The sequence below is a fragment of the Actinia tenebrosa genome, unplaced genomic scaffold (assembly GCF_029948245.1).
Source record: "Actinia tenebrosa isolate PJP-AT-01 unplaced genomic scaffold, QUT_ActTen_1.0 PGA_scaffold9__36_contigs__length_13948895, whole genome shotgun sequence".
NCBI classification, from domain to species: Eukaryota; Metazoa; Cnidaria; class Anthozoa; order Actiniaria; family Actiniidae; genus Actinia; species Actinia tenebrosa.
Genome location: NW_028292586.1, coordinates 13437312 through 13459478, shown reverse-complemented (window position 1 = coordinate 13459478; position 22167 = coordinate 13437312). Strand labels below are relative to the sequence as shown.

General features: G+C 34.5%; 4 protein-coding genes, 1 long non-coding RNA gene and 1 other non-coding gene across 8 annotated transcripts; 3 read left to right on the top strand and 3 right to left on the bottom strand.

Annotated features, from left to right (window-relative positions):
• Positions 1–136: 136 nt before the first annotated feature.
• LOC116298218 (uncharacterized) lies at positions 137–3135 on the bottom strand. 2 transcript variants are annotated; one of them, XR_004197310.2, is made up of 10 exons: positions 3105–3135; positions 2570–2649; positions 2069–2163; positions 1828–1862; positions 1589–1639; positions 1359–1390; positions 1123–1155; positions 664–711; positions 413–464; positions 137–231 (listed from the first exon to the last, which is right to left on the bottom strand). It is a non-coding gene; the product is annotated as an uncharacterized LOC116298218 (long non-coding RNA). The 2 variants fall into 2 exon arrangements; XR_004197311.2 differs by having other exon boundaries at positions 3018–3115.
• Positions 1941–2017, bottom strand: LOC116298231 (small nucleolar RNA SNORD24). Its single transcript, XR_004197313.1, has one exon. It is a non-coding gene; the product is annotated as a small nucleolar RNA SNORD24 (small nucleolar RNA).
• A 718-nt stretch (positions 3136–3853) lies between the features above and the next one.
• LOC116298213 (endoplasmic reticulum chaperone BiP) lies at positions 3854–7114 on the top strand. Its single transcript, XM_031706597.2, has 5 exons — positions 3854–4089; positions 4374–4710; positions 4942–5239; positions 5354–5589; positions 5783–7114. Exons 1-5 carry the CDS (start codon positions 3944–3946, stop codon positions 6773–6775), a joined length of 2010 nt encoding a protein of 669 aa, XP_031562457.1. The 5' UTR covers positions 3854–3943; the 3' UTR covers positions 6776–7114.
• A 114-nt stretch (positions 7115–7228) lies between these two features.
• On the bottom strand, positions 7229–15421 carry LOC116298217 (E3 ubiquitin-protein ligase COP1-like). Of its 2 annotated transcripts, XM_089025323.1 has the most exons (24): positions 15156–15421; positions 14925–14984; positions 14303–14400; positions 14102–14181; positions 13819–13876; positions 13669–13721; positions 13443–13511; positions 13268–13327; positions 12716–12802; positions 12066–12142; positions 11871–11943; positions 11534–11648; positions 11325–11460; positions 11185–11245; positions 11002–11084; positions 10749–10857; positions 10185–10266; positions 9809–9925; positions 9568–9685; positions 9341–9465; positions 8977–9065; positions 8588–8647; positions 8331–8375; positions 7229–8238 (listed from the first exon to the last, which is right to left on the bottom strand). In XM_089025323.1, exons 1-24 carry the CDS (start codon positions 15287–15289, stop codon positions 8221–8223), a joined length of 2007 nt encoding a protein of 668 aa, XP_088881449.1. In that variant the 5' UTR covers positions 15290–15421; the 3' UTR covers positions 7229–8220. The 2 variants fall into 2 exon arrangements, with proteins under 2 accessions (XP_088881449.1, XP_088881450.1); XM_089025324.1 differs by lacking the exon at positions 12716–12802.
• A 168-nt stretch (positions 15422–15589) lies between these two features.
• LOC116298230 (WD repeat-containing protein 5) lies at positions 15590–19286 on the top strand. Its single transcript, XM_031706614.2, has 13 exons — positions 15590–15869; positions 16010–16106; positions 16332–16405; positions 16479–16568; positions 16889–16978; positions 17255–17338; positions 17428–17483; positions 17593–17639; positions 17729–17804; positions 18047–18080; positions 18172–18246; positions 18343–18430; positions 18635–19286. Exons 1-13 carry the CDS (start codon positions 15729–15731, stop codon positions 18733–18735), a joined length of 1053 nt encoding a protein of 350 aa, XP_031562474.1. The 5' UTR covers positions 15590–15728; the 3' UTR covers positions 18736–19286.
• A 352-nt stretch (positions 19287–19638) lies between these two features.
• LOC116298207 (dual specificity protein phosphatase 12) lies at positions 19639–22097 on the top strand. The gene is made up of 7 exons (XM_031706589.2): positions 19639–19979; positions 20091–20210; positions 20701–20819; positions 20909–21023; positions 21188–21377; positions 21793–21841; positions 21958–22097. The coding sequence occupies exons 1-7, from the start codon at positions 19702–19704 to the stop codon at positions 22059–22061; spliced, it is 975 nt and encodes a 324-aa protein (XP_031562449.1). The 5' UTR covers positions 19639–19701; the 3' UTR covers positions 22062–22097.
• The last annotated feature ends 70 nt before the right edge of the window (positions 22098–22167 follow it).

The following is a 22167-nucleotide window of genomic DNA, read 5'->3' as shown; positions in this document are numbered from 1 at the left end:
ATAATTATTATGTTGTGCTATGATATGCTTTATGTTTGAAAATTTTGCAGGGATGAGTAAATAATTTGTCGAAAATTTGCCAAAGATTTATGGTTTGCATTCTTGTTACATTAAATAAAACACTTTGTTACACACATTGCTTTTAACAATTTTATTTCAACAAATGTAATAATTTGATCTTGGTCTTGCTTGATTACGCAGCAGTCTTGCATTAGTTGTTGTCATTGGCTTCTGTAACACAAAACAAAAGTTAATGAAAAGGACCAAATGCCTGATACCACATTTTTAAAACAACACCAAAGGCCTCAGTTATGGTTCTTCATCATTATGAGCTTCAAGAGTAGCAAATATTTTTTAGTCATCATTGACCCTTACATTGAAAAGAAAAAAAGAAAAAAAAAATATTGAATACCTTCATGACAAACCCTGCAAAGTGGAAACTGTCCTAGGTGCTTCTTCACAAACTATAATGAAAGAATCTCAGATCAACAGCAGATATAGATAATGCAACTCAAATCCCAAACAATGGTCATACATCAGATGTTATATTCCAGTATTTTCTGAATCATGTTACTTATAGGAATCATATGTCCCTAACTGATATTCATCATCGTATGGTATCATTAAATATTATATTATTATAATCATATCAAAAACACTTACGACTGTTTCTGGCCACTATGGGTTAAATTATTTCTTTAGCATGTTCCCCTGTAAAATGAAAACATAATTTCAAAACACGCAATAGGAATTTTACATTGCAAAGGACTTATGGTAGTGGTATCAGTAATGTTTGAAGTTAGCTTCATTATATTTCAGATGAACTATGCTTTATAAATACATCATGTACCACAGCACTTGTACATTCAAGTAACATGTTTCAACTTATATTTCAATATTCAACTCATGCAATAGAGGTTTCTGTAACATTCAGAATAAAATAAAGTTAGATAATGTTATGGTTGAATGCTGTATCTAGAATAACTTTAAATAAGTGGTTTCAGTTAGGGGCGAAATTTTGTCATCACTATTGTCAGTGACAATAAATATTTTCTTTAGTCATCACTATTTCCACTGTGCCATTCCAACTTGTACTAAATATTTAAATAATATTCAACTTACATTTCACTGCTCACTTCATGGCAATACAGGTTTCTGTAACATTAAGAATAAAATAAATTTAGAAATCATAATGGTTGAATGATATCTAGAATAACTTAAAATAAGTGGTTTCAGTTAGGGGCGAAATTTTGTCATCACTAACTATTGTCAGCGACAAGAAATATTTTCTTTAGTCATCACTATTTCCACTGTGCCATTCCAACTTGTACTAAATATTTAAATAATATTCAACTTACATTTCACTGCTCACCTCATGCAATACAGGTTTCTATAACATTAAGAATAAAATAAATTTAGAAATTGCAATGATTGAATGCTGTATCTAGAATAACTTAAAATAAGTGGTTTCAGTTAGGGGGGGAAATTTTATCATCACTATTGTCAGTGACAAGAAATATTTTCTTTAGTCATCATTATTTCCACTTGTACTACATAATAAATATGTTATATGTATAGGAAAGATTACCTTACACTGCAGATCAAAGGGCTGACACAGAGCGAAGTATCCTGCTACTGCCTAAAAAACAAAGTTAAAATAATCAATAAATTGCATTAAAAAAAAACCAATAAGGTCAACATATTGTGCAGTGGTGTCAGTTAGAGCTAATACATAAACTTCATGTATATTCAGAGTGAACTATGCAATGTTCTATCATCATGTACCACTAGCAAAACCAAAATATGCTAAAAAAGACTTTGGCTCACCTTTTAAAACAGATTTCATGTTCTTAGGCAGGAGGCTGTACCCATAAAAAATTGACAACATTAGTCGTTATTAATATAATTTACTTGTGAAACAGAGTAAAAGAATATACGAATATCTCAGCGATCTTGGTGGTATTGCTAATGTTATCATTTCATATCAAATAGCAAATATTATTGATCATCACTGATATCTAGTAAACATGTAGATTTATCATTCCATTATTGTATAGTTAACACCTACCATGATTAATGGTCATGTTATAGAGGTCACCACGAGGCTAGCTGTTATTATCGTTTGTGTTTTTATACCATGATCCATCTTGCCAAAAGAATACTCTGAAAGTAAGCAGTAATGCAATACTTTAGTTTCGCTACTTGAAATAAGAAGAGCAAATCAGAAATGTTTTATCATGCATCAGGCCTATCGATCAACAATCATTATTTTTCATTGCTAATAATGATTTCATCATGTGCATGGGTCATTATTTTCAACTAAATGTCTTCTTTCTGACAGCATTTTTAATGGAGAAGTGGTATACATTGAATATGCAAATGAGTTAGTTGAAGTAGTTTTTTTAATTTGGTGGATCTCCCTTTTGTTCTTCATTAATATTTAAAAAACATAACTTCTTTTGTTTTCTCCTTTTAGAAAGATAATTTGTGTATGCCATTTATAAGCAAATTTGACAGTATTACATTCTTTTGTCATCCAAAATGGCTGCCGTCACGTGATAAGGTTTACCTCAACATTCTTGGTTAAACTGAACTGCTTAGCCAAATTTCTTGAGAACAAGACCAATGCAATCGATAACAAGATGAATTCTGGAGGAAACATATACAAACACGTTATTACAAGTGCATAATTTATCCAGTAAAGGACGTGCCAGTCCCGGGGCCAGTTCATTTGAAGACGAAATGGTCCAGTGTTGATCAGATACTGCAATCTTTCATAGGATTTACCTCAGAGAGATTCCTATTTGTGTAATTCATCATTTACCCGACCATTTCACCAAAACAATTAAGCTAATCTCTCGTTTTAGAGCTATAAAAGAGGGAAAAGTTCCTACAAGAGATGAATCAAACACGTGGTCCTGCAAGCAAGGTCGCTTGTACAAAGAATTTACAGTTTGTAAGCTTTTTTACACATTATTAACATCAATAAAGTGTATTCAAATGTTTGTATTACTTACAGACATCTCCCAAACTATACTTTCGTTTCTTTATATCAAAGAAAATGGTTTTTTAGACCAAATTTTCAAACTACAAACCTCACTAACCTCAAGACGCCTTCCAACTGATACCACGAGGGGAACCTCGTTTGCATGAATAGAGATTCGGAAAAACGACGACCTTACGAAAATTGGACGAAAGGAGACCGAGGGATCGTCGAAAAGAGCATTTCCGTGCAAACGGTTGATAAAAAAAAATACTAAATTCGTTTTTAAACTTTTAATTTAAGTCAAAGTTACAGTATCTTTACAAGATAAAAATAAGCAATTATCTAATGGTATTTATCGAAGGTATATTTTTGTGTTTTCGCATCGATAATTTCAAACATAGCCATTAATTCGATTTAAAGTTCTATATATTAAATAAAATTTATGAAAACAACGGAATTAAAATAGGTGAGTGATCGTGAGATTGCAGAAATCGTGATATAGCTAGGTAGCAAAGGAGTCTCCTTTCATCTCTGTTTTGCTGATTTTAATAACACGTGATAAGAACTAGCTTTTCTTGCTTTGTGCAATAATATCGTAAAGAAAATAATGATTAAAATGAACAGATAGATAATAACGTAATATCCTTGCAATATTTGGGAAATCTTGCACAGTATTATTTGGTGTCGCACTGTCGGCGTGCCACGACATAATTTAATTGTCCCGGAACATTCGGGATAAAGTCGGGATTCTATGATGTAAGAGATTGTCGTGGACCAATCAGATGGAGACACGGGAGAAGGCTGGACCAATCAGCGTGGGCCACGCGTGGAGGTAAAGTGAATATGAATCACTCAGCGTGTTCTATATCAACCAGTGTTTCATTATTCTTACTAGCATTTACTATCTGTATATACTTTACTGAGGAAAAAGGTGTTCGTAGAATTTTTTAATATAGAATGAAGTGTTTTTCAGTCTTATTTACTGTGGCTTTGGCCACCAGTGTCCTTTTAGTCAAGGGAGAAGAGAAGAAAGAGGAGAAAAAATCCGAAAAGGAGAAAGTAGGAACAGTTATTGGAATTGATTTAGGAACTACATACTCTTGGTGAGTTGGTCGATTTCCTTTTAATGTTTTCAATGTACTTTACAGTTTGCTATGAAATGGTTTTTCTACAGTTCTTTTACGGTATTTTTCATGAGCTTAATGAGTATGGGCTGCGATCAAACTTCATAAAATAGTCGGTGTATCCACTTCACTTTGTAGTTTTGTCAAAGTTTCCCATAAGCTGAAGTATTCATGCTCCTTTTATCTTTCTTTAGATTTTTATTGCATTATTATTTCTTTATTCAATGTTTTCCCTAAGTTTCTATTTTCTGATTTCCTAACAGTGTCGGTGTGTTCAAGAACGGACGAGTTGAGATCATTGCCAACGACCAGGGTAATCGTATCACTCCATCCTATGTAGCCTTCACCCCTGAGGGAGAAAGACTTATCGGTGATGGTGCAAAGAATCAGCTCACATCCAACCCAGAAAATACCGTATTCGATGTCAAACGTTTAATCGGTCGTAACTGGGATGATCCCTCAGTAAAGCACGATTTGAAATACTTCCCTTTTAAAGTGGTCGAGAAGAACCAGAAACCCCACGTCCAGGTTTCAACCAGTGCTGGCACAAAGACCTTTGCCGCTGAGGAAATCAGTGCTATGGTTTTGGGAAAGATGAAGGTGAATAGATCTTTTTGTTTACATTTGAATTTGAAAGGAGCCATAAATTAAATCTATTTCGTAATTGACGTGTCGTGTATTGTCAGGTTATTGTTTTGATTGCAGGTCAACTTTTGAAGTTCCCTGCTTGTTTATACTGTAATGACTGGTCAAAAACTTGCTAGTGGCTAATGCTAAAAAAACAAAGGCTCTGACCTGTATATTAATCTGTTTCTTTGTTGCATTTAATAGGAAACAGCTGAAGCCTACCTTGGAAAGAAAGTCACCCATGCTGTAGTAACCGTACCTGCTTACTTCAATGATGCTCAGAGACAAGCCACCAAAGATGCCGGTGTCATTGCTGGTCTTAATGTTATGCGTATCATCAATGAGCCAACTGCTGCAGCTATTGCATATGGAATGGACAAGAAGGAAGGAGAGAAGAACATCCTTGTCTTTGACCTGGGTGGTGGTACCTTTGATGTTTCTCTTCTCACCATCGACAATGGCGTATTTGAAGTGGTTGCAACTAATGGAGACACCCATCTTGGTAAGTTCATTAAGTATGATGCTTGGTTAATCTATTGGAGGGTTTATTTCTTTTCTAGTAGTGCTAGCTTACTGGGAATAATTGGTTAATTTGTTTACTTTTTTCAAATTTTAGGTGGTGAAGATTTTGACCAAAGAGTAATGGAGCATTTCATTAAGCTGTACAAGAAAAAGAAAGGCAAGGACATTCGCAAGGACAACAGAGCTGTTCAAAAGCTTCGTCGTGAGGTTGAAAAGGCAAAGAGAGCCCTTAGTGCACAGCATCAGGCCAGGATTGAAATTGAATCATTCTTCGAGGGAGAAGACTTCTCTGAGATGCTTACAAGAGCACGTTTTGAAGAACTCAACATGGTAAGTCAGTCATGAAATAAATCAATGAACAATGCACACAAAAATCATAATCAAAAATCATAATATGCAGTAACCACTTCCATGCATAGTTGATGATGGTAGACTTAAGTTTTAATTTTTTTTAATTATTTGTAACAACTTAGTAATTTGACTTGATATGATACTAATATATTAATCTTTTTAACATTTATAGGACCTTTTCAAATCCACACTTAAACCAGTAAAGAAGGTTCTTGAAGATGCTGATCTTAAGAAAAATGAGATCCATGAGATAGTGCTAGTTGGTGGTTCCACTCGCATTCCAAAGGTCCAACAACTTGTCAAGGATTTCTTTAATGGCAAAGAACCAAGCAGAGGAATCAACCCTGATGAAGCTGTGGCATTTGGTGCTGCTGTCCAAGCTGGTGTTCTTGGTGGTGAAGAAGATACTGGTGAAGTTGTTCTTTTGGATGTCAACCCACTTACTATGGGTATTGAGACAGTCGGTGGTGTCATGACTAAGCTCATTTCTCGTAACACTGTCATTCCAACCAAGAAGTCTCAGATCTTCTCCACTGCTGCCGATAACCAGAACACAGTCACTATTCAAGTGTTTGAAGGGGAACGACCAATGACAAAAGACAACCATCTTCTTGGCAAGTTTGACTTGAATGGAATTCCTCCAGCACCACGTGGTGTACCCCAGATTGAAGTTACCTTTGAAATTGATGTAAATGGTATTTTGCGTGTATCTGCCGAGGACAAGGGTACTGGTAACAAAGAGAAGATCACCATCACCAACGACCAAAACCGTCTCACGCCAGAGGATATTGAACGTATGGTTAACGACGCTGAGAAATTTGCTGATGAAGACAAGGCTGTAAAAGAACGTGTTGAAGCCAAGAATGAACTAGAAAGCTATGCTTACTCACTGAAAAACCAAGTTGGAGATAAAGAAAAGTTGGGAGGAAAGCTGTCTGAAGAAGATAAGAAAACAATTACAGATGCTGTAGAAAAAACAATTGCATGGATGGACAAGAATCACGAAGCTTCAACTGAAGATATGAAAAAACAGAAGAAAGAACTTGAGGATGTTGTACAGCCAATTGTTAGTAAATTATACCAAGGTGCTGGAGGCCAACCAGGAGGAGAGGGTGGTGCACCACCTCCAGAAGACAAACCAACAGAAGACAAAGATGAGTTGTAAAGACTGTAAATTAATAGGAACAATACAGACAATCAAGAGGAAGGTCCTCTTCTCTATCATGCAGTACTAGTGTTCTGTAATGATACAATATTGTTGCAGGAAGATGATGTGCCTAAATGCTTAACACTCTCCTGACACCAAAATATTGTGATTCTGAGAAAACACATTTTACATTCTTACGAAAATGTTTTTGTAATAGCGTTAATTACTATTCCTTACTACCCTGCCCTGCTGCACTCAGTGAATTTTGTCAAAAATAAAAGTTATTTATCGTTAGTCCTTGTCTTTTGGATCAAGGGCGATGCAAGGTTTTTCTCTAATAAAAAAATTTAAATTTAAGTTTTGTCCATGTGTTCATTTCAGAGATGATGTGACTATTGGATTTTACTTTGCAAATCAGAATCCAAAAAAATTGAATAATCTAAATTTTCCTTTCAAATTTAATTTTCATCCTCTGCTGCTCTGACAGTTTATTTCTTGCATTTTGTATATGATAAAAAAGCAATATACAATGTGACCCTATATATTCTGAATAAATACTTGTACACATCCAAGATTAGTATAGTTAACTTACACTCCTTTTCTTTAAAGTTTGACCTGCTCTTCAAAAAGTTGAGATTTAGCCCTCTTTCAATCGGACTGTTATCTACCAGTTTTGTCTGTAATCACAGAGTGGAACAATCACGAACGGAACCACAGATCCATGCTGTGGTTCCGTTCGTGATTGTCCCACTCTGTGATTACAGACAAAACTGGTAGATAACAGTCCGATTGAAAGGGGGCTAAATCTCCATTCCTAAGGCCACATGCAACTCAGAATAATTTTCTCCCTATGAATAAAGTTTTTACTTTATATTTGAACAGTTTGAATGGCAGGCAACTAAATAATACTTTTTGTCTGTTGCAATATATGAGCGGGTCGCACTTCGATGAAAGAGTGTAATTTTTTATGAGTAAAGGCTTCAAGAAATTCACTCTTTTTTTGCACCAGGCTAAAAAGGCATGAAAAAGTATGACCTCTGTCTATGAACAAGTATTTTAAACTATAACAACCATAGCTATACATGTCTGTTAAATTATAATGTATCATACAGTAATGTACAGTAAACTGTAAATACATAGGCTACTTGTGTGCCATCGTGATGCCCAGAAAAAAGTGAAATGCATGGTAAGAACTATTTGTATCTTTATAACATCTTTGCAGAGCTTTCTTGTGCAACCCAGAAATTTTCTCAGATGTGCTAATTAGTGTGGAAGTATCAATGTTCCCCCACAAAAGTGTCAAGGTTTCATTTGTCATCAATTACTGAATGAAATGAGAAGAATGAAACATATAAGATGTCTAAACTTTCTTACTAAACTGCCCAACTAATTTACAATCTTTGTGGTTTTCATAATATGTTATACATGTATGTAATGCAAGAATAAGCCAGGTTTTTCATGCCCTACACCAGTTCAAGCACCTAAAATAGAGAATAAAAAGTTTTATCAGAAAGGCAAAAGAAAACATTTACAGTGTTTTCATGGATAAAACTAACTAATTATGAGTAATTACCTTGATAATTCCTTGGCTATTTGCTGCAACAATAACATTGGAGCCCTAGAAATAAGTCAGATAATGAAAACTTAGGGCAAAAAGTCAAATTGAAACAATACATGATTATCAATGTGGGATGAGCGGAAATTACTGGCTTGTAATCCTGCAATGAATTTGTGTAGTGGAAATGAATTAAGGACATCGGAACAAGATTTAACGATGGATAAAATATCGATTGTACAAATGAAGTAAAACAAAGAGAAAAACATTAATACCGTTCTCCAGCAAACAGCACTAACAAATTCATTAGCATCATCTTCTTTCTTGTCCTTTTCCTGTTGATAAAGCAAAATTTCGAATTCAAAATTTCAATGGATTTTAACAAATACTGGCTACTATACATCAAGTACTATAAGGAGGAGGAGGAAGGGGGGGGGGGGGGGTGGAGGGAGGGGGGATTAGGTAGTGGAATTATAGCATTATCGCTTTGTTGATAAAATCAAACATAGGTGAAATGGCAACAATGGCTTAAGCCTTGTTCTTGGCCTGTTCTGCACATCAACTTCATAGGGTGCTCTACAGTCCTGCACATTTGTTGTTTTTGAAAGCAAGTTAGAAAATGCTTGCAATAAACACAAAAATAAGGCTTGCAATGGAACCTTACCAGCACACTTCGCACAGTGTCAAACTTGAATGTAAGAAGCTGTTTTGATAGTCCTTTATAGTATAAGTATAATGAGTTGTTTTCACTTCCTGTGAAGAATATCCCAAGGCATACAGTACAGTTAAATAGAATAGATTCATTGGAATCAAGGGTGGTGAGGAGGTAGCACACTTGCCTCTCACTTCTGGGGTCTCCAGTTCGATACCTGGACTCACCATCACATGTGAGTAGAGTTTTTCAGGTCTCTCCCTTGATTTTATTTTTTTTTTCAATGTTCACCAACATTCCTCCCTAAACAAAACCTGAGCCAGAGGTTTTTTCAGGGTATTGGTAAAATAAAAAGAAGAAAGATTTAATTACTAACCACAGGCCACATAATCTCCATTTGATGCCAAACCAACAAAGTTCTTCTCGTTGATATGTCCCTTAAATGTCCTTAAACAATGGGGCTTGTTAATATTCCAAAGTTTAAGTTGGCTATCAGTTGAACTAAAATAAAATAAAAGATGCCTTGTTTTGATGAACATGTTAAGTGTAATAAATTATGATCATAATTATACATGTATGTAGGAGTATTGGAAAAATACTTACGCAGATACAATTTCAGAAGAGTTGATAAACTTTGTATAAGAGACAGCCTTTCTATGGCCCTTGAATACTGTTATTGGCTTAGATGTGTTCCTCAGATCATAATAATGAACACAATGATCTGAGGAGAAGAAAATATTGATACTATAATAACACTGTTATAAAAGTTACCAGCTCTAACAAGATTGCTTGATAACAGCAGCAACAACAACAACTACAACAGCAGTAGCAATAGCAATGATACCTGCCGAACCAAATGATAAGTGATATCTGCTCTCTGGGTTAAACTTCACACAGCAAACATTAGCTTTTGCTTCCAAGCAAGAAACAGAATGTTCCATGTTGGTTGACCATAACTTGACTACAAACAAAAACATGACAGTCTTAATCATTATACATGGCATGTGCTCAAAAATACACGTATGCATAAGACATGGCTAAAAACAACGGGTTGTCAGTCACTAGTCATGACGACAAGCCAAATTAGTTTTAGGCAAAGATTTGACCGGACAAGTTCAAATTCTGGCCATATATTGTCCAATGACAGATTGTTATTTTTAGTCCTGGCACGGCTTTTCATACATGCGTGAGTAAAATATGTCTTATTGCACTTGCTTTACCTTTAGCATCATCTGATCCTGATGCGAGCAGCTTTGGGTCCACATGATTAAAATCTACACTCCAGCATCTTTTTTCATGTTCCTGTATGTGAATAAGCATTAAAGATAGCTGTAACATATATATGACAATATGACATATAGAACATATTCCTCTACATGACTCCAGCTAAAAAAGACTCATGTCTGCCAGATGTTTATCAGGACAATACAATTTTAATAGACCCGTTTCGAATTCCAAATTACCGCTGTGTTTCTTGATTACAGACTCATTTGCACAGGGTTAGCCTCGAGTTTGTGCAGAATATTCACGTTTTCCAGTCAAGGTCTGTCGAGTTTCAAAGTGTTTGTATTGTTGAAGTTGTGCATTCTTTACTTTATCGTTGGTATTTGTGAATATTTAAACACTGATAGCAGCTATTGACAAATATTTTTTTAATGTTGTCAGTTAGAGATCTGAAATCTAAGTTAATCTAAATATTTCACCACCTTTGAGCAGTGACCTGCACTGGCCCATTGTCTCAGATTTCAAATTTCCTAACAATAATGTATACTCCACTGGCTTACCTGGAAAGATCTGGTCTTTGTACCAGTAAAGGCATCCCATAACGTTACAGTTCCCTCGTAGTCACTGCTTGCAAGTAAACCCTTATGATAAGAACTCCAGCTTATTGAGCTAGAACAGAAAGAAAAAATGTTTTCATCAGACTGTACTGTATTACAAGAACTGGTTAAAGACTGTTAAAAACCATCTTCCAGTTGGCCATGATTTACTCTACAAATTGTAGATAAAAAGGTATGATGGTATGATTATAAATACCTGATTTTGGAATTGCAGACCATCTCATTGACTGGGTAATGGATATCCACAACATCTCTAATAACAGTCCCATACTCAAAGACCTTATTTGTAAAGGAAAAATATTAATATTAATATGTATTACTACATTACATGTATTTCTTAAATGAATATATTTTTGATAATAATAATTTGTACACTTACCTTTATTTTTTTAGTGACACCAGCAATAGCAAAGTAGTCAAAATCTCTGTCAAATTCAATGCTAAGAAAAAAGAAAAGTTATAAAATCAATCAAATTTCATTTAAAAGCCTTAACCAATGTAGGACTGTGAAATACCTACCTTGACACAATACTTGAACCATTATAGATATCACTAGCATAACTTAACGTGGCTAGTGGTCTAAAGCTGGAAAACTTGGTAAATTTAGCAAGACTTTCTGTGAATTGTTCAAGAGCATCGGAAGATGTGTCGACAGCTATAAAAGAGAAGACGTCTGTCAATCTTTTGCTAAATATATATCATACATTGAAAAAAGTCAATGATCATACTGGAAATGTCTCCTTGTCTCATAGCAAAGTAGCACTTTTCAAGATCATCAAAATGTTGATGTATTCTCTTCCTCCTTGCTGCTAAACTTGTGCTGCACCACAGCCGTTTGGCTCCCTGTCAATCATAAATCAAGACACTTTGTAACACTGGCAACCAACAGATTAGATTGAATATGACTTTGAAAAACTCATAGTACAATTATTAATGTGATATGTTCAGTTACGGTGACAGTGTTGCGTGACTTAGCATTTTAAGCTCTCTGATTGGTTCAAAGAATGTTGCCATTGGTGACAGTGGTGTGTGCTGTACATGTATAGATCATAGACTAGTACTTACGTGCTGACTTCCATTGAATCCATCTTGTGGATCATCTTCTGTAGCTTTATCACATGAATTAAGCTCAACAGAACTAGAAAACAACATGAAAAATAATAGATGTTATCTTTCTTTAGATGTGAGATTGAATTGCTCTAACAAGAGATATATATGATATCCAATGGTTTGAGCCAATGATTTGGTCCAATCACATACCTTCCTTTGTGTTCCACATCTGAACTGACAGACACTGGAGCATTCTTAGCTGTTGGTGTGGTAGGCACGGCATGATCCTTTGAAAGCATTTGAGATTATTAATATTTATTAGTGTTCATACAGTATAACCCTGGCATCAAAGTGGCAGTAAAATCATTTGAGATTATTATTTATTAGTGTTTTACATTAATGATAAAAAGGTAAACTATACACTGTGAAAAGATGAAAAAACTTAATGAAGTTTTGGACGCTAGTCCTTCGTCAGAAGCTTCAGAAGCATCCAAAACGTCATTAAGTTTTTTTATCTTTTCACGATGTATAATTTACCTTTTTATCATTACTGTTTTATTAGAAACACCGACGCAGCTCACACTAGTTTTTAGCTAGTTATCTCTTCAGTGTTTTACATAATGCATTATTATAAGAATATTATTTATACAATACTCATGCAGTTTAACCCTGGCCTCAAAGTGGTATAGCCCATATCATTAAAAGAAAATAATTTAGCAGGGACAGAATTATATTGAGCTGCTTATTGCCATATTTTGTAACCTTAAAGTAGCAGATGGGGTTGAGGTTGTAGATGGGAACAGTCTTTAAAAATCGACTCTATATGGTCTTTTACAAATAACTTTTTAAAACAACTTTACCACTTCTCCTGGTAAGAGTTTATCTGTGGTCGATAATAACATGCCAGTCAGCGGTAGATAATGACGCTCATGATTTTCAATCATTTCCTTCAGAAAAAAAATCATGTATCCCTTGATTGTTATAAGGTTTAAAAGTGAACCATGTAGTGTTTAATAAGCATAGCCTCGTGTTTTAGACCTGATAAAACATGATCTGCGAGTTTATTGAACGGCTTAAAAAACGCATGAATAATTCATAAGAAAAACAATAGAAATCATGACTGTGAAGGAGATTTAATATCTCATATAGATTCGTCTTCATTTGCATAAACTTGAACTTGGATTTTCTCTATCAAACTTGGTTCACTTTCGTAAAGAATTCGGTACACTATGAGAACATACATTATTACTAAGTTTTCTAAGCCGTTCAATAAACTCGCAGATCATGTTTTATTGGGTCCAAAAACACTTGGCTACACTTCGTGTTTTATACCCGATAAAACACTCCTGCTCGTTTATTAAACATTACATAATCATTCTGTTTCGTAGCACAGGTAATGTTGTCAGTAATACCTTAACTTTAAGCATATCTTCATCAATTAACTTGATTTCTTGTGTTAGTTGATCAAGTTGCTGTGGAATAATCCATCATGCAATTTAATTAAAGCCGTGATGTTTAAATATCTTTAACCATGTTTGTCTGAGTGACAGGGGCCACAGCACAATAATCAAAAAAAAATCCACTCACTTCCTGTTTATGTCGTTTTACTTGTGTCAAGAAATTTTGTAGCAGTTCATTTTGTGCAGCTTTGCTATCCTGGAAAATTTCAAGACACTAAATTAAAAATTTGAAAAATGTTTAGTTAAATTCTGTAAAATACATATGAATTAAACTTATGCAAAGAAAATCCTCCCAGTATATAAGTTCAATAGTGATCCATTTAGCCTTTACTTAATGAATAATGAATACTTACAGCCTCAAGTCTGTGTTTTTTCTGGTTCAAAATATCAAGCAGATAGTTCACATCTTATGGAAATAATACATAAGAAATGCATCAATAACTTTGATTGAATATTGATTAACAAAATAAAAGGTTATGTCAAGTGAATAAGTAGGCATATACCTGCTAAGTTCCATTCATTTTCTTCACCCAGCATCTCCTGAAGTTCATTTACAGAATGCTAAGAGAAAACCATTGCATTTGTCAGTTATGTTAACTGAGGAAAACCATAGAACCCAGAGAAAAAACATTAATCTTAGGACGGAAGAGCTTGGGAATCTAACCCTGATCATATTAGTGAGGGGCAACACATTAGCAGTGTACACTCCATGCTTTCTGTGCTTTCTGATGATAATAATGCTAGGTTGATTCTCAACAGTGCTACAGCTTTCTACAACATTCTTACCACAGTTCCACTGTGCAGTTCAATTTTCATCTTCTTGATTTGGGAGTTCTTTTCCTTGTATTTTTGAATCAGTTCATTTACTAGAAAAACAAATGATTAATTTAAACCTTAAGATTAGCCAATAAATCTACAATGATATGTAATATAGTATGTACTGTAGGTATATACATATCTGCACTTCAATGTACATGAAATACTTACATAAAAAATTTGGGAAAATTTGATCAGCTTTCTCAATGATAAAGTTGCATTTTGGGCAACGGTTGCTTTCAGTTAAACTTCTACTTATACACTGATAACTGTGGAAGGATCAAAATAAAAGATTATTCATAATCAAATGTAATATCTATATTATGAAAGAATCCATACAACAGGGAATTCACTTGATTAACCATGACAAGTTCAAGCAGCATACATAAATAGGATTATCCTGTGATCACCCAAGCTGGACAAAGTTGTAGAGTAAAAGAGTAGCAAACTTATAGACATGTTGTAGCAAAGTAATGATTTTATTTAAGTAATTTAGAGTCCCAAAGTCTAATTTAGAGTATTACAGTACTGTGACCATAGCAACCATTTCTAGTCCGTTGCTTTGAAAATATTTTTTGACAATTCTTCATGAGCATCTTTGTCCTTGATATGAAAATGGTAGCAAGTAAATCAGTATACATGTTATTTATTATCTATTTATTAAGATGTAAATGAACATTGTTCACTCCTTTGGAGTGGGGGGGGGGGGGGGGGGGGTAGGTAGGTAAGGGTGAATACGTGAATACGTGAATATAAGCCAACAAATAAGTGAGTGTAGATGACATTATCTTACCAAAACGTGTGTCCACATTTGGTCATAAAGGCCTCATCGATAGTATCAAAGCATATTGGACTGAAAGAAAGTAAAAAATGAAGATGTAACTTTAAACCTTTTCGGTGCAAATACTATGTCAAAATAATTTGGTCTGTACACCTAATGATAGGATATCATAATTAAATATGCAATATTAAGAAACAAGTAATATGTATTGAGAAGGAATAACGTAACAGATAGTAATCTTACCAAAGAAAGTCACTGTTTCTGTCGCTGAATGAGTTAGTAATGCCTCCATAGATGGGAGGATGGGGTCTTTTACCGCGACGTCGACTCACTGCCCCTCGTTGACCTGACGAACTGGAACCAAGATCACGAGCCATTGATCTTACACAACACAAAACAAAAACTTAACAATCAGTACATGGGCAAAAAGTAGAACGACGTTGACAAAACATTAAAAAAATCACAAGTGATTGGCGTCCATAACAAAATAAATCAGAGCATTTTATTAATGCTAGTACCCAATCCCCATTTGATCTCTCTCCGTCCTTAGGAGACCTGAGTATGACCGGAAATAAAAGTGTCTTACCCACAATACTTTGAAGGCTGTGTATGACCGGAAGTAAGGTAAAATTGTTTGGGTTACCTGTGGTTTACCCACAATCCTTCCTCTTCATACATGTAGCTGTTTCTTAGTTTATTCATCACGTGTCGAACAATATCTATCAGTTTATCGTTGTATTTTCTTCCTTTTTTCACTGTTTTTCATTCCTAAAGATTTAAAGAAGGAAGCAACTGTAAGTTAACTGTTTGAATTTCATGGCATCGCCTGGAAATACGGTGAAAAGTGAGCCACAATCGGCTTCAAACAGTAGCATTAATGAGAAAAGTAAAGCTTTGACTTCACATCAACCTATGAATACTACATCAACTGTCCCTGCATCAGCTGCTTCAGTTAAGGTTAGAAATATTTTACATGATTCTCACACTTTTATATTACTTTAGAGAGCTATAATTTTGACGTTTGCTAGCATAACTTTGCATGTAGTTGACAGCATAATTGACTAAGATAACATTTGTGTTCCTTGTATATCATACAGAAACCCAACTATCAACTCAAATACACATTGTCAGGACATAACAAAGCTATATCATCTGTCAAGTTCAGTCCTAATGGAGAATGGCTTGCCAGCTCTTGTAAGCATAATACCAATTCATGATTATTAGCTTTTGTCAAATCCTATAACTAATTAGTGTTCATGTGTTTATACAAGGAGTTCAATCAAAGTAAATGTGTATCACCCTGGGATGAAAGAAACTTCTATTGTTGGTTTTCAATATCACATTATATTACCCCACTATCCCCATTTATACATTACTTTTAATAATATTCGAATAATATATCTTATATTGGCATTCCAGCTGCTGACAAGCTTATCAAGATTTGGGGAGCATACGATGGAAAGTTTGAGAAAACCATTTCTGGACACAAACTGGTATGTTTGATTGAATGCAGTTGTAAAGATGTGGAAAACACCCTGACTGATGCAATATGTGTTATTTATTCAGGGTATTTCAGATGTTGCTTGGTCTTCTGATTCAAGACTCCTGGTCTCTGCATCTGATGATAAAACATTAAAGATCTGGGATTTTTCTACTGTAAGCAAACCCCTTTCATATTGATAATTAATTTCTTTTTGAAGGTGACATTAATTGAAAGCTATAACTAACTAATGATAAACTCATGGTGCTCATTGTTTAACCTGTCTAAATGAGATGTTTGGACCATGTAATGTGGTCATTCAAGCCAAGGCAAAGGTCTAACCAGATATTTTTAGAGCAAGGGCAGCACCCTCTGAATTATTCTAAAATCCTTTGGGCTGGCTCAGCAAAGATTTGAACCATTGTCAGCCAAGTGCTCTGTAGTCATACCTTTGTATGTGCTTGTTGCTGACTAGAGTGTTTTTGATTATTTGCAGGGCAAATGTCTCAAGACTTTGAAAGGTCACAGTAATTACGTTTTCTGCTGTAATTTTAATCCTCAGTCCAACCTTATCGTTAGTGGTTCAGTAAGTATTGTGTTCTATCATACCATCCTTGACACCTTGTATGGGGACTGTGTTTTTCTTGGACTAAACCTTATAATTTTGAATTGAACTGAATAGACCTTATAACCTTGGGCACATTTTTCTCTGTGTCATTCTCTTGAAAATAAGATAATTATTTTGTTTGAGATGTATCCATATTCATATGCCTTCTCATACACCACTATTAAACAAAGAAATGATACTCAAGGGAATAAAAAGGTCTAAAAAATTAATAGTAATATTGTGGGTTTTTTCTAGTTTGATGAGAGTGTCCGTATCTGGGACGTAAAGACTGGCAAGTGTCTCAAGACATTACCTGCCCATTCAGATCCTGTTACAGCAGTATGTGTTTTAATCTTGCTTTTATTTATTTCAATATTTTTATGCATATATATATTTGTTTTGAATAATGTGATGATTCATGATTTCAGGTTCACTTCAACAGAGACGGTGCATTGATTGTATCCAGTAGCTACGATGGGCTGTGGTTAGTATCTTAGTTTATTTTATTTTTGAATGTTAGGTAGGCAAGACAGTATTATTACCGAAGGAAAAGAGTCAGATTCATTTATGCTTTTACCTTTGTTATTTTATAGTCGAATCTGGGATACTACTTCTGGACAGTGTTTGAAAACTCTTATTGGTAAGTGATAACAAGACTGTGTAAGATGGAGTTAAACTGTTGATAGCAGTGCAGAGATTGATCAAAGAATTTAAAATCTTTCTCAACAGATGATGACAATCCGCCTGTGTCATTTGTCAAGTTTTCACCAAATGGCAAATATATTTTGGCCGCTACTTTAGACAAGTACGTAACTATGACAACCTTCGGTCTATCAATGTTAAGTACTAAATGTGTTTGGAAATATCCTGAAACATCTTTTATAGATAAAATGCAGTATATTATTATCACTTTATAACACAGCAAGAGGTTCATGACTAAAACACTGGATATCCTTCACTTACTGTGACTACAGCTATACCTTAAAGAAAGCTACTTGAACATATACAATAGAAATTAACCTGATTTTACTTTTTCTTGGTTTGCAGTACATTAAAACTTTGGGATTATAGCAAAGGAAAGGTATGTCCAAACTAAATCAATTTCATGAACAACAATTTGTGAAATAATCTTGTCAGTTCTTGGTTGATAGTAATGTTTGTCTTGTATTTAGTGCTTGAAGACCTATACTGGACACAAGAATGAAAAGTATTGTATATTTGGAAATTTCTCAGTGACTGGAGGAAAGGTATTTAAATAGGATACATATGTGACCTTATTGAATATACAGATACATATTAGTACATGCAAGAATGTTCATGGTATCCTGCATATTTCTTTCCAGTGGATTGTTTCTGGCTCAGAAGACAACATGGTTTACATATGGAACCTCCAGTCAAAAGAAGTTGCACAGAAGTTAGAGGGTCATATAGGTAATGGTACAAAAAAATAAAATGTTAATTGCATTATAATCAATGTTTTAAATTCCCGAAAATTGTGCATAATATTAGTAAGACAAATTTGGAGGTCTTAAAACTTGTACTCTCCAAATTTTTCTTTTTGAGCCTAATTTGAAATCTATCCTGTAATATGTATTGTAATATAAATATTAATATCAGTAATGTTTTACCTTCTAGATGTTGTCCTTTGCTGTGCTTGCCACCCAACAGAAAATATAATCGCTTCTGGTGCCTTAGAGAATGATAAAACAATCAAGATCTGGAAGTCAGACACATAACCATAACGACACAGAGAATAGCTTTGTAACCTTTTCCATTACCTTCCACATACCCAATGTACAAAGATGAATATAAGCCTACAGACATAACCACATGCAAGAGTGGATACAGCCAAGAATACTCACATGTAGTATTTTGTACAGTAAAAGATTAAGCCTCAGTTTTCAACTAGTTTTATTTAAACAAAGTTAAGAAGTCCAGATGATATTCTATACATTCTATCTATTGTATCAATTGGCTATTTTAATTGTGCTGTTGTTAGGCAGTGCATTTATATATCAGAGTTTATACTTTTCGTCAAGCTAAAGTCAGCTATTGTCATCACAACACTATACTCTAAGCTCACTTATTAAATACTGATGTGTACTATAAATAATGTGTGAGACTAAAAGGGCAAAAGGTATGACCACCATGTTGGTTGATGAACAAGATGTAGTGAATCAATTAAGACGGTAGCTAATAATATTGTTTGTAGGCCACTTTAATCTTTATGGCAAATTATGTGTACTTCAAATTATGAATAAATTAATGCAATCTTTTTAAACTCAAACCCTGTTGTTCTGTCATGAAAAACAAATGTGTTCTTTTCAAAGAGTGATCTTGTTGTTGTCAAGATCGAGGACATTTTTTGTAAAGGGGCAGTTATTACCAGTGCTTTTGAAGGAAAAGGGCAATGAAAATATTATGGAAAAGTAAATGGGTGGGGAAAATTGTAGCCTGCAAAGCAGGCGTTCTTGTGGGTTTGGGGCCCTCGGTCGAAACAGGAACCCCAAAACCCCGATTCTTCCTCAAACCCATCCAAAGAACGCCTGCTCTGCAGGCTAGGGAAAATTGCAGCCTAAGTTAGATAACTTTGTGGGATACCTGTGGTATTTGGCAAACCACAGGAAACCCATTGACAGAGTATCACGTGAACCATTTTGGCCACGAGGGCTCCCATCCTTGAGGGATGAAAGGGTTTCTAGATGATTAAGATGAAGCTGGTAAAGCCTGGACTGTTTATTGGCACAAGAGAAGATGCTAACAACATAGAAAACCTTAGACAATGTAATATAAACCGTATATTGACTATTGACAGTCAAGTGCCTGATGAACGTCATGTAGCAGTGACAGACAACAAGATTACAAGGTTACATGTTGACTGTCTGGACGAACCAACTGCTGACCTTCTCTCTTTATTTGATCGATGTATTCAGTTTATTGAAGAGGGAATAAGAAATAATGAAACAGTTCTTGTCCACTGGTATGCATGATCTTTATCATCATGTTATTTATATAACTTTAGCATATTTGGAATATTTCTTGATCCATCAAATATCATATATTAATGATGATGATGATTTTCTCTGTTAAGTCTTTCAGGGGTGTCTCGAAGTGTCACCATTATCCTTGCATACCTTATGAAAACTGAAAGTCTAACATTAGATAAAGCTGTTAGCAGATTAAAACAAGTTTATTATGAAGATAAAGTCAAGTGAGTTGATGAGCATATGACATGATGGAATGGATCACATCTATATTATGAATGTCTCATAAGACACCTCCCCTATATTTGTTTGTAATTGATGATTCTTGAAAATCCAGTGTTTGCAGGCTTCGCCTCACTTCTGAGGTCGGTAAACAAAAGTAGATTGAAATATTAGAATAAAACAAGCACCTTCTGGATTCTAGGCTATAAGCCCACACACTCTAGAGTTTTAAGATTGCAAATAGTTTTTGAATCATCATATTATGGACATGAATCCATCAAAGTGTTTCCACTTGACAAGGTTTTCAAGGTGTCATGCCTTTCCAAGGTCACGCTAGGTCGACCTTGGATTGGTGTACAGTCCAACAAATTCAAATCTACCATCTGCTACTGAGAACAAAAGCACAAATATTACAGTAACCTAATAAGCCTAATACCATGCTTTCTTTCAGTAAATATAGTAAGGTAAGCCATCTTTTTCTGTTCAATTTTGTAGCCCAAATCCTGGATTTATGAAGCAGCTCAGACTTTACGAAGTAATGGAAAATACGGTTGATGAATCTAGTAAAGTTTTTAAACAATTCAAACTAAAATTGCTTGCTGATCAAATTAAAGGTAATTTTACCCAAGTTCATAAAAGAATTTGCATCAATATTGTAGTTTGAATCATATCTTGTATTACTAATGTTATACACATTCACCAGAAAATGGTGCTGCCAATAAAGAGCTGATGACTGAATTCCTGAAGGAAGCCACATCCAGGAATGCTATGACTACTGCTTCCAATGATTTACAACAATACAAGTGCAAAAAGTGCAGGCAAGACATGTTACATGATTTCCTAATAAATCATATTATATTTATTAACTTATCTTCTCATTTCCCAACATATTTCATTATTATTGTGTTTCTATTTTCCCGTCAACTTTATTGTAGGTTAGACTGTAATAATCTTGAATGAGGTATTTCTTCTCCATCTTCAGAATTACACTATTTCATTCAACAAGTATTGTCGAACATGACCCAAATCAAGGGTCTCATTTATTTGGCTGGCAAAAGCCAACCAGCCAGACAACTGGCCTAGCTAATACCAACAATGTGGCCTGTACTTCAGTATTTATTGATCCTGTTGAATGGATGTCATCATTTCTGCTAGGATCTATTGAGGGAAAGGTGAAGTTTAAAATAATTACCAGTAATAATTTTTGGTAAGAGTGCATACCATAACTCCGTGAAAAAGCTAACTAACAAAATTGTACAAATAAATGCAAAGTCTTGTACAAGTGATGAACCGTTACTTTTTAAACTATATATGCATATAATATGACCCAAGAGCAAACTCGATACAGCTTACTGAACTAACTAATTTGTGCAAATTTATACAATTTCTTACAGAGTTTTTTAATGATATATGGCATGCACTCTTGCTTCAAAATGTTGACAGACCACATGAAGATTTTATTCAAATATTTTAATGTAACTTTTTGTATAATTTGTGTACCAGTATTGATGAAATAAAACCGAATAGATTTAAGGAATTCAAAAAATAAAGTCACTCATCGCACAATTTGTATATATTATTTGACAGCTGCTTTGTCCAAAGTGTAACTGTAGATTGGGATCTTTCAACTGGTCAGGTGAGAGCTTAGAAAGTGTTAATATTGTTGGTAGTTATAGTTAAAACTATCAGAGATCCTCACACGTTTAACTAATAAAATGTATTCATGAGAGATTCTTATTTCTAATTCTCTAGGAATGCAATGCTCTTGTGCTGCATGGATAACACCAGCCTTTCAGTTCCATAAAAACAAGATAGACCAAGTTTTAAAAATAAATGCAATACCATCACATACATGACCAAACCTACAATAATATACATAATATAGAAATTACTCTGCATTTGAAGAAAAGAATATTGTTTCTGAAAATATTGAAAGTAATATGAAACTGGACTGGCTGTGAA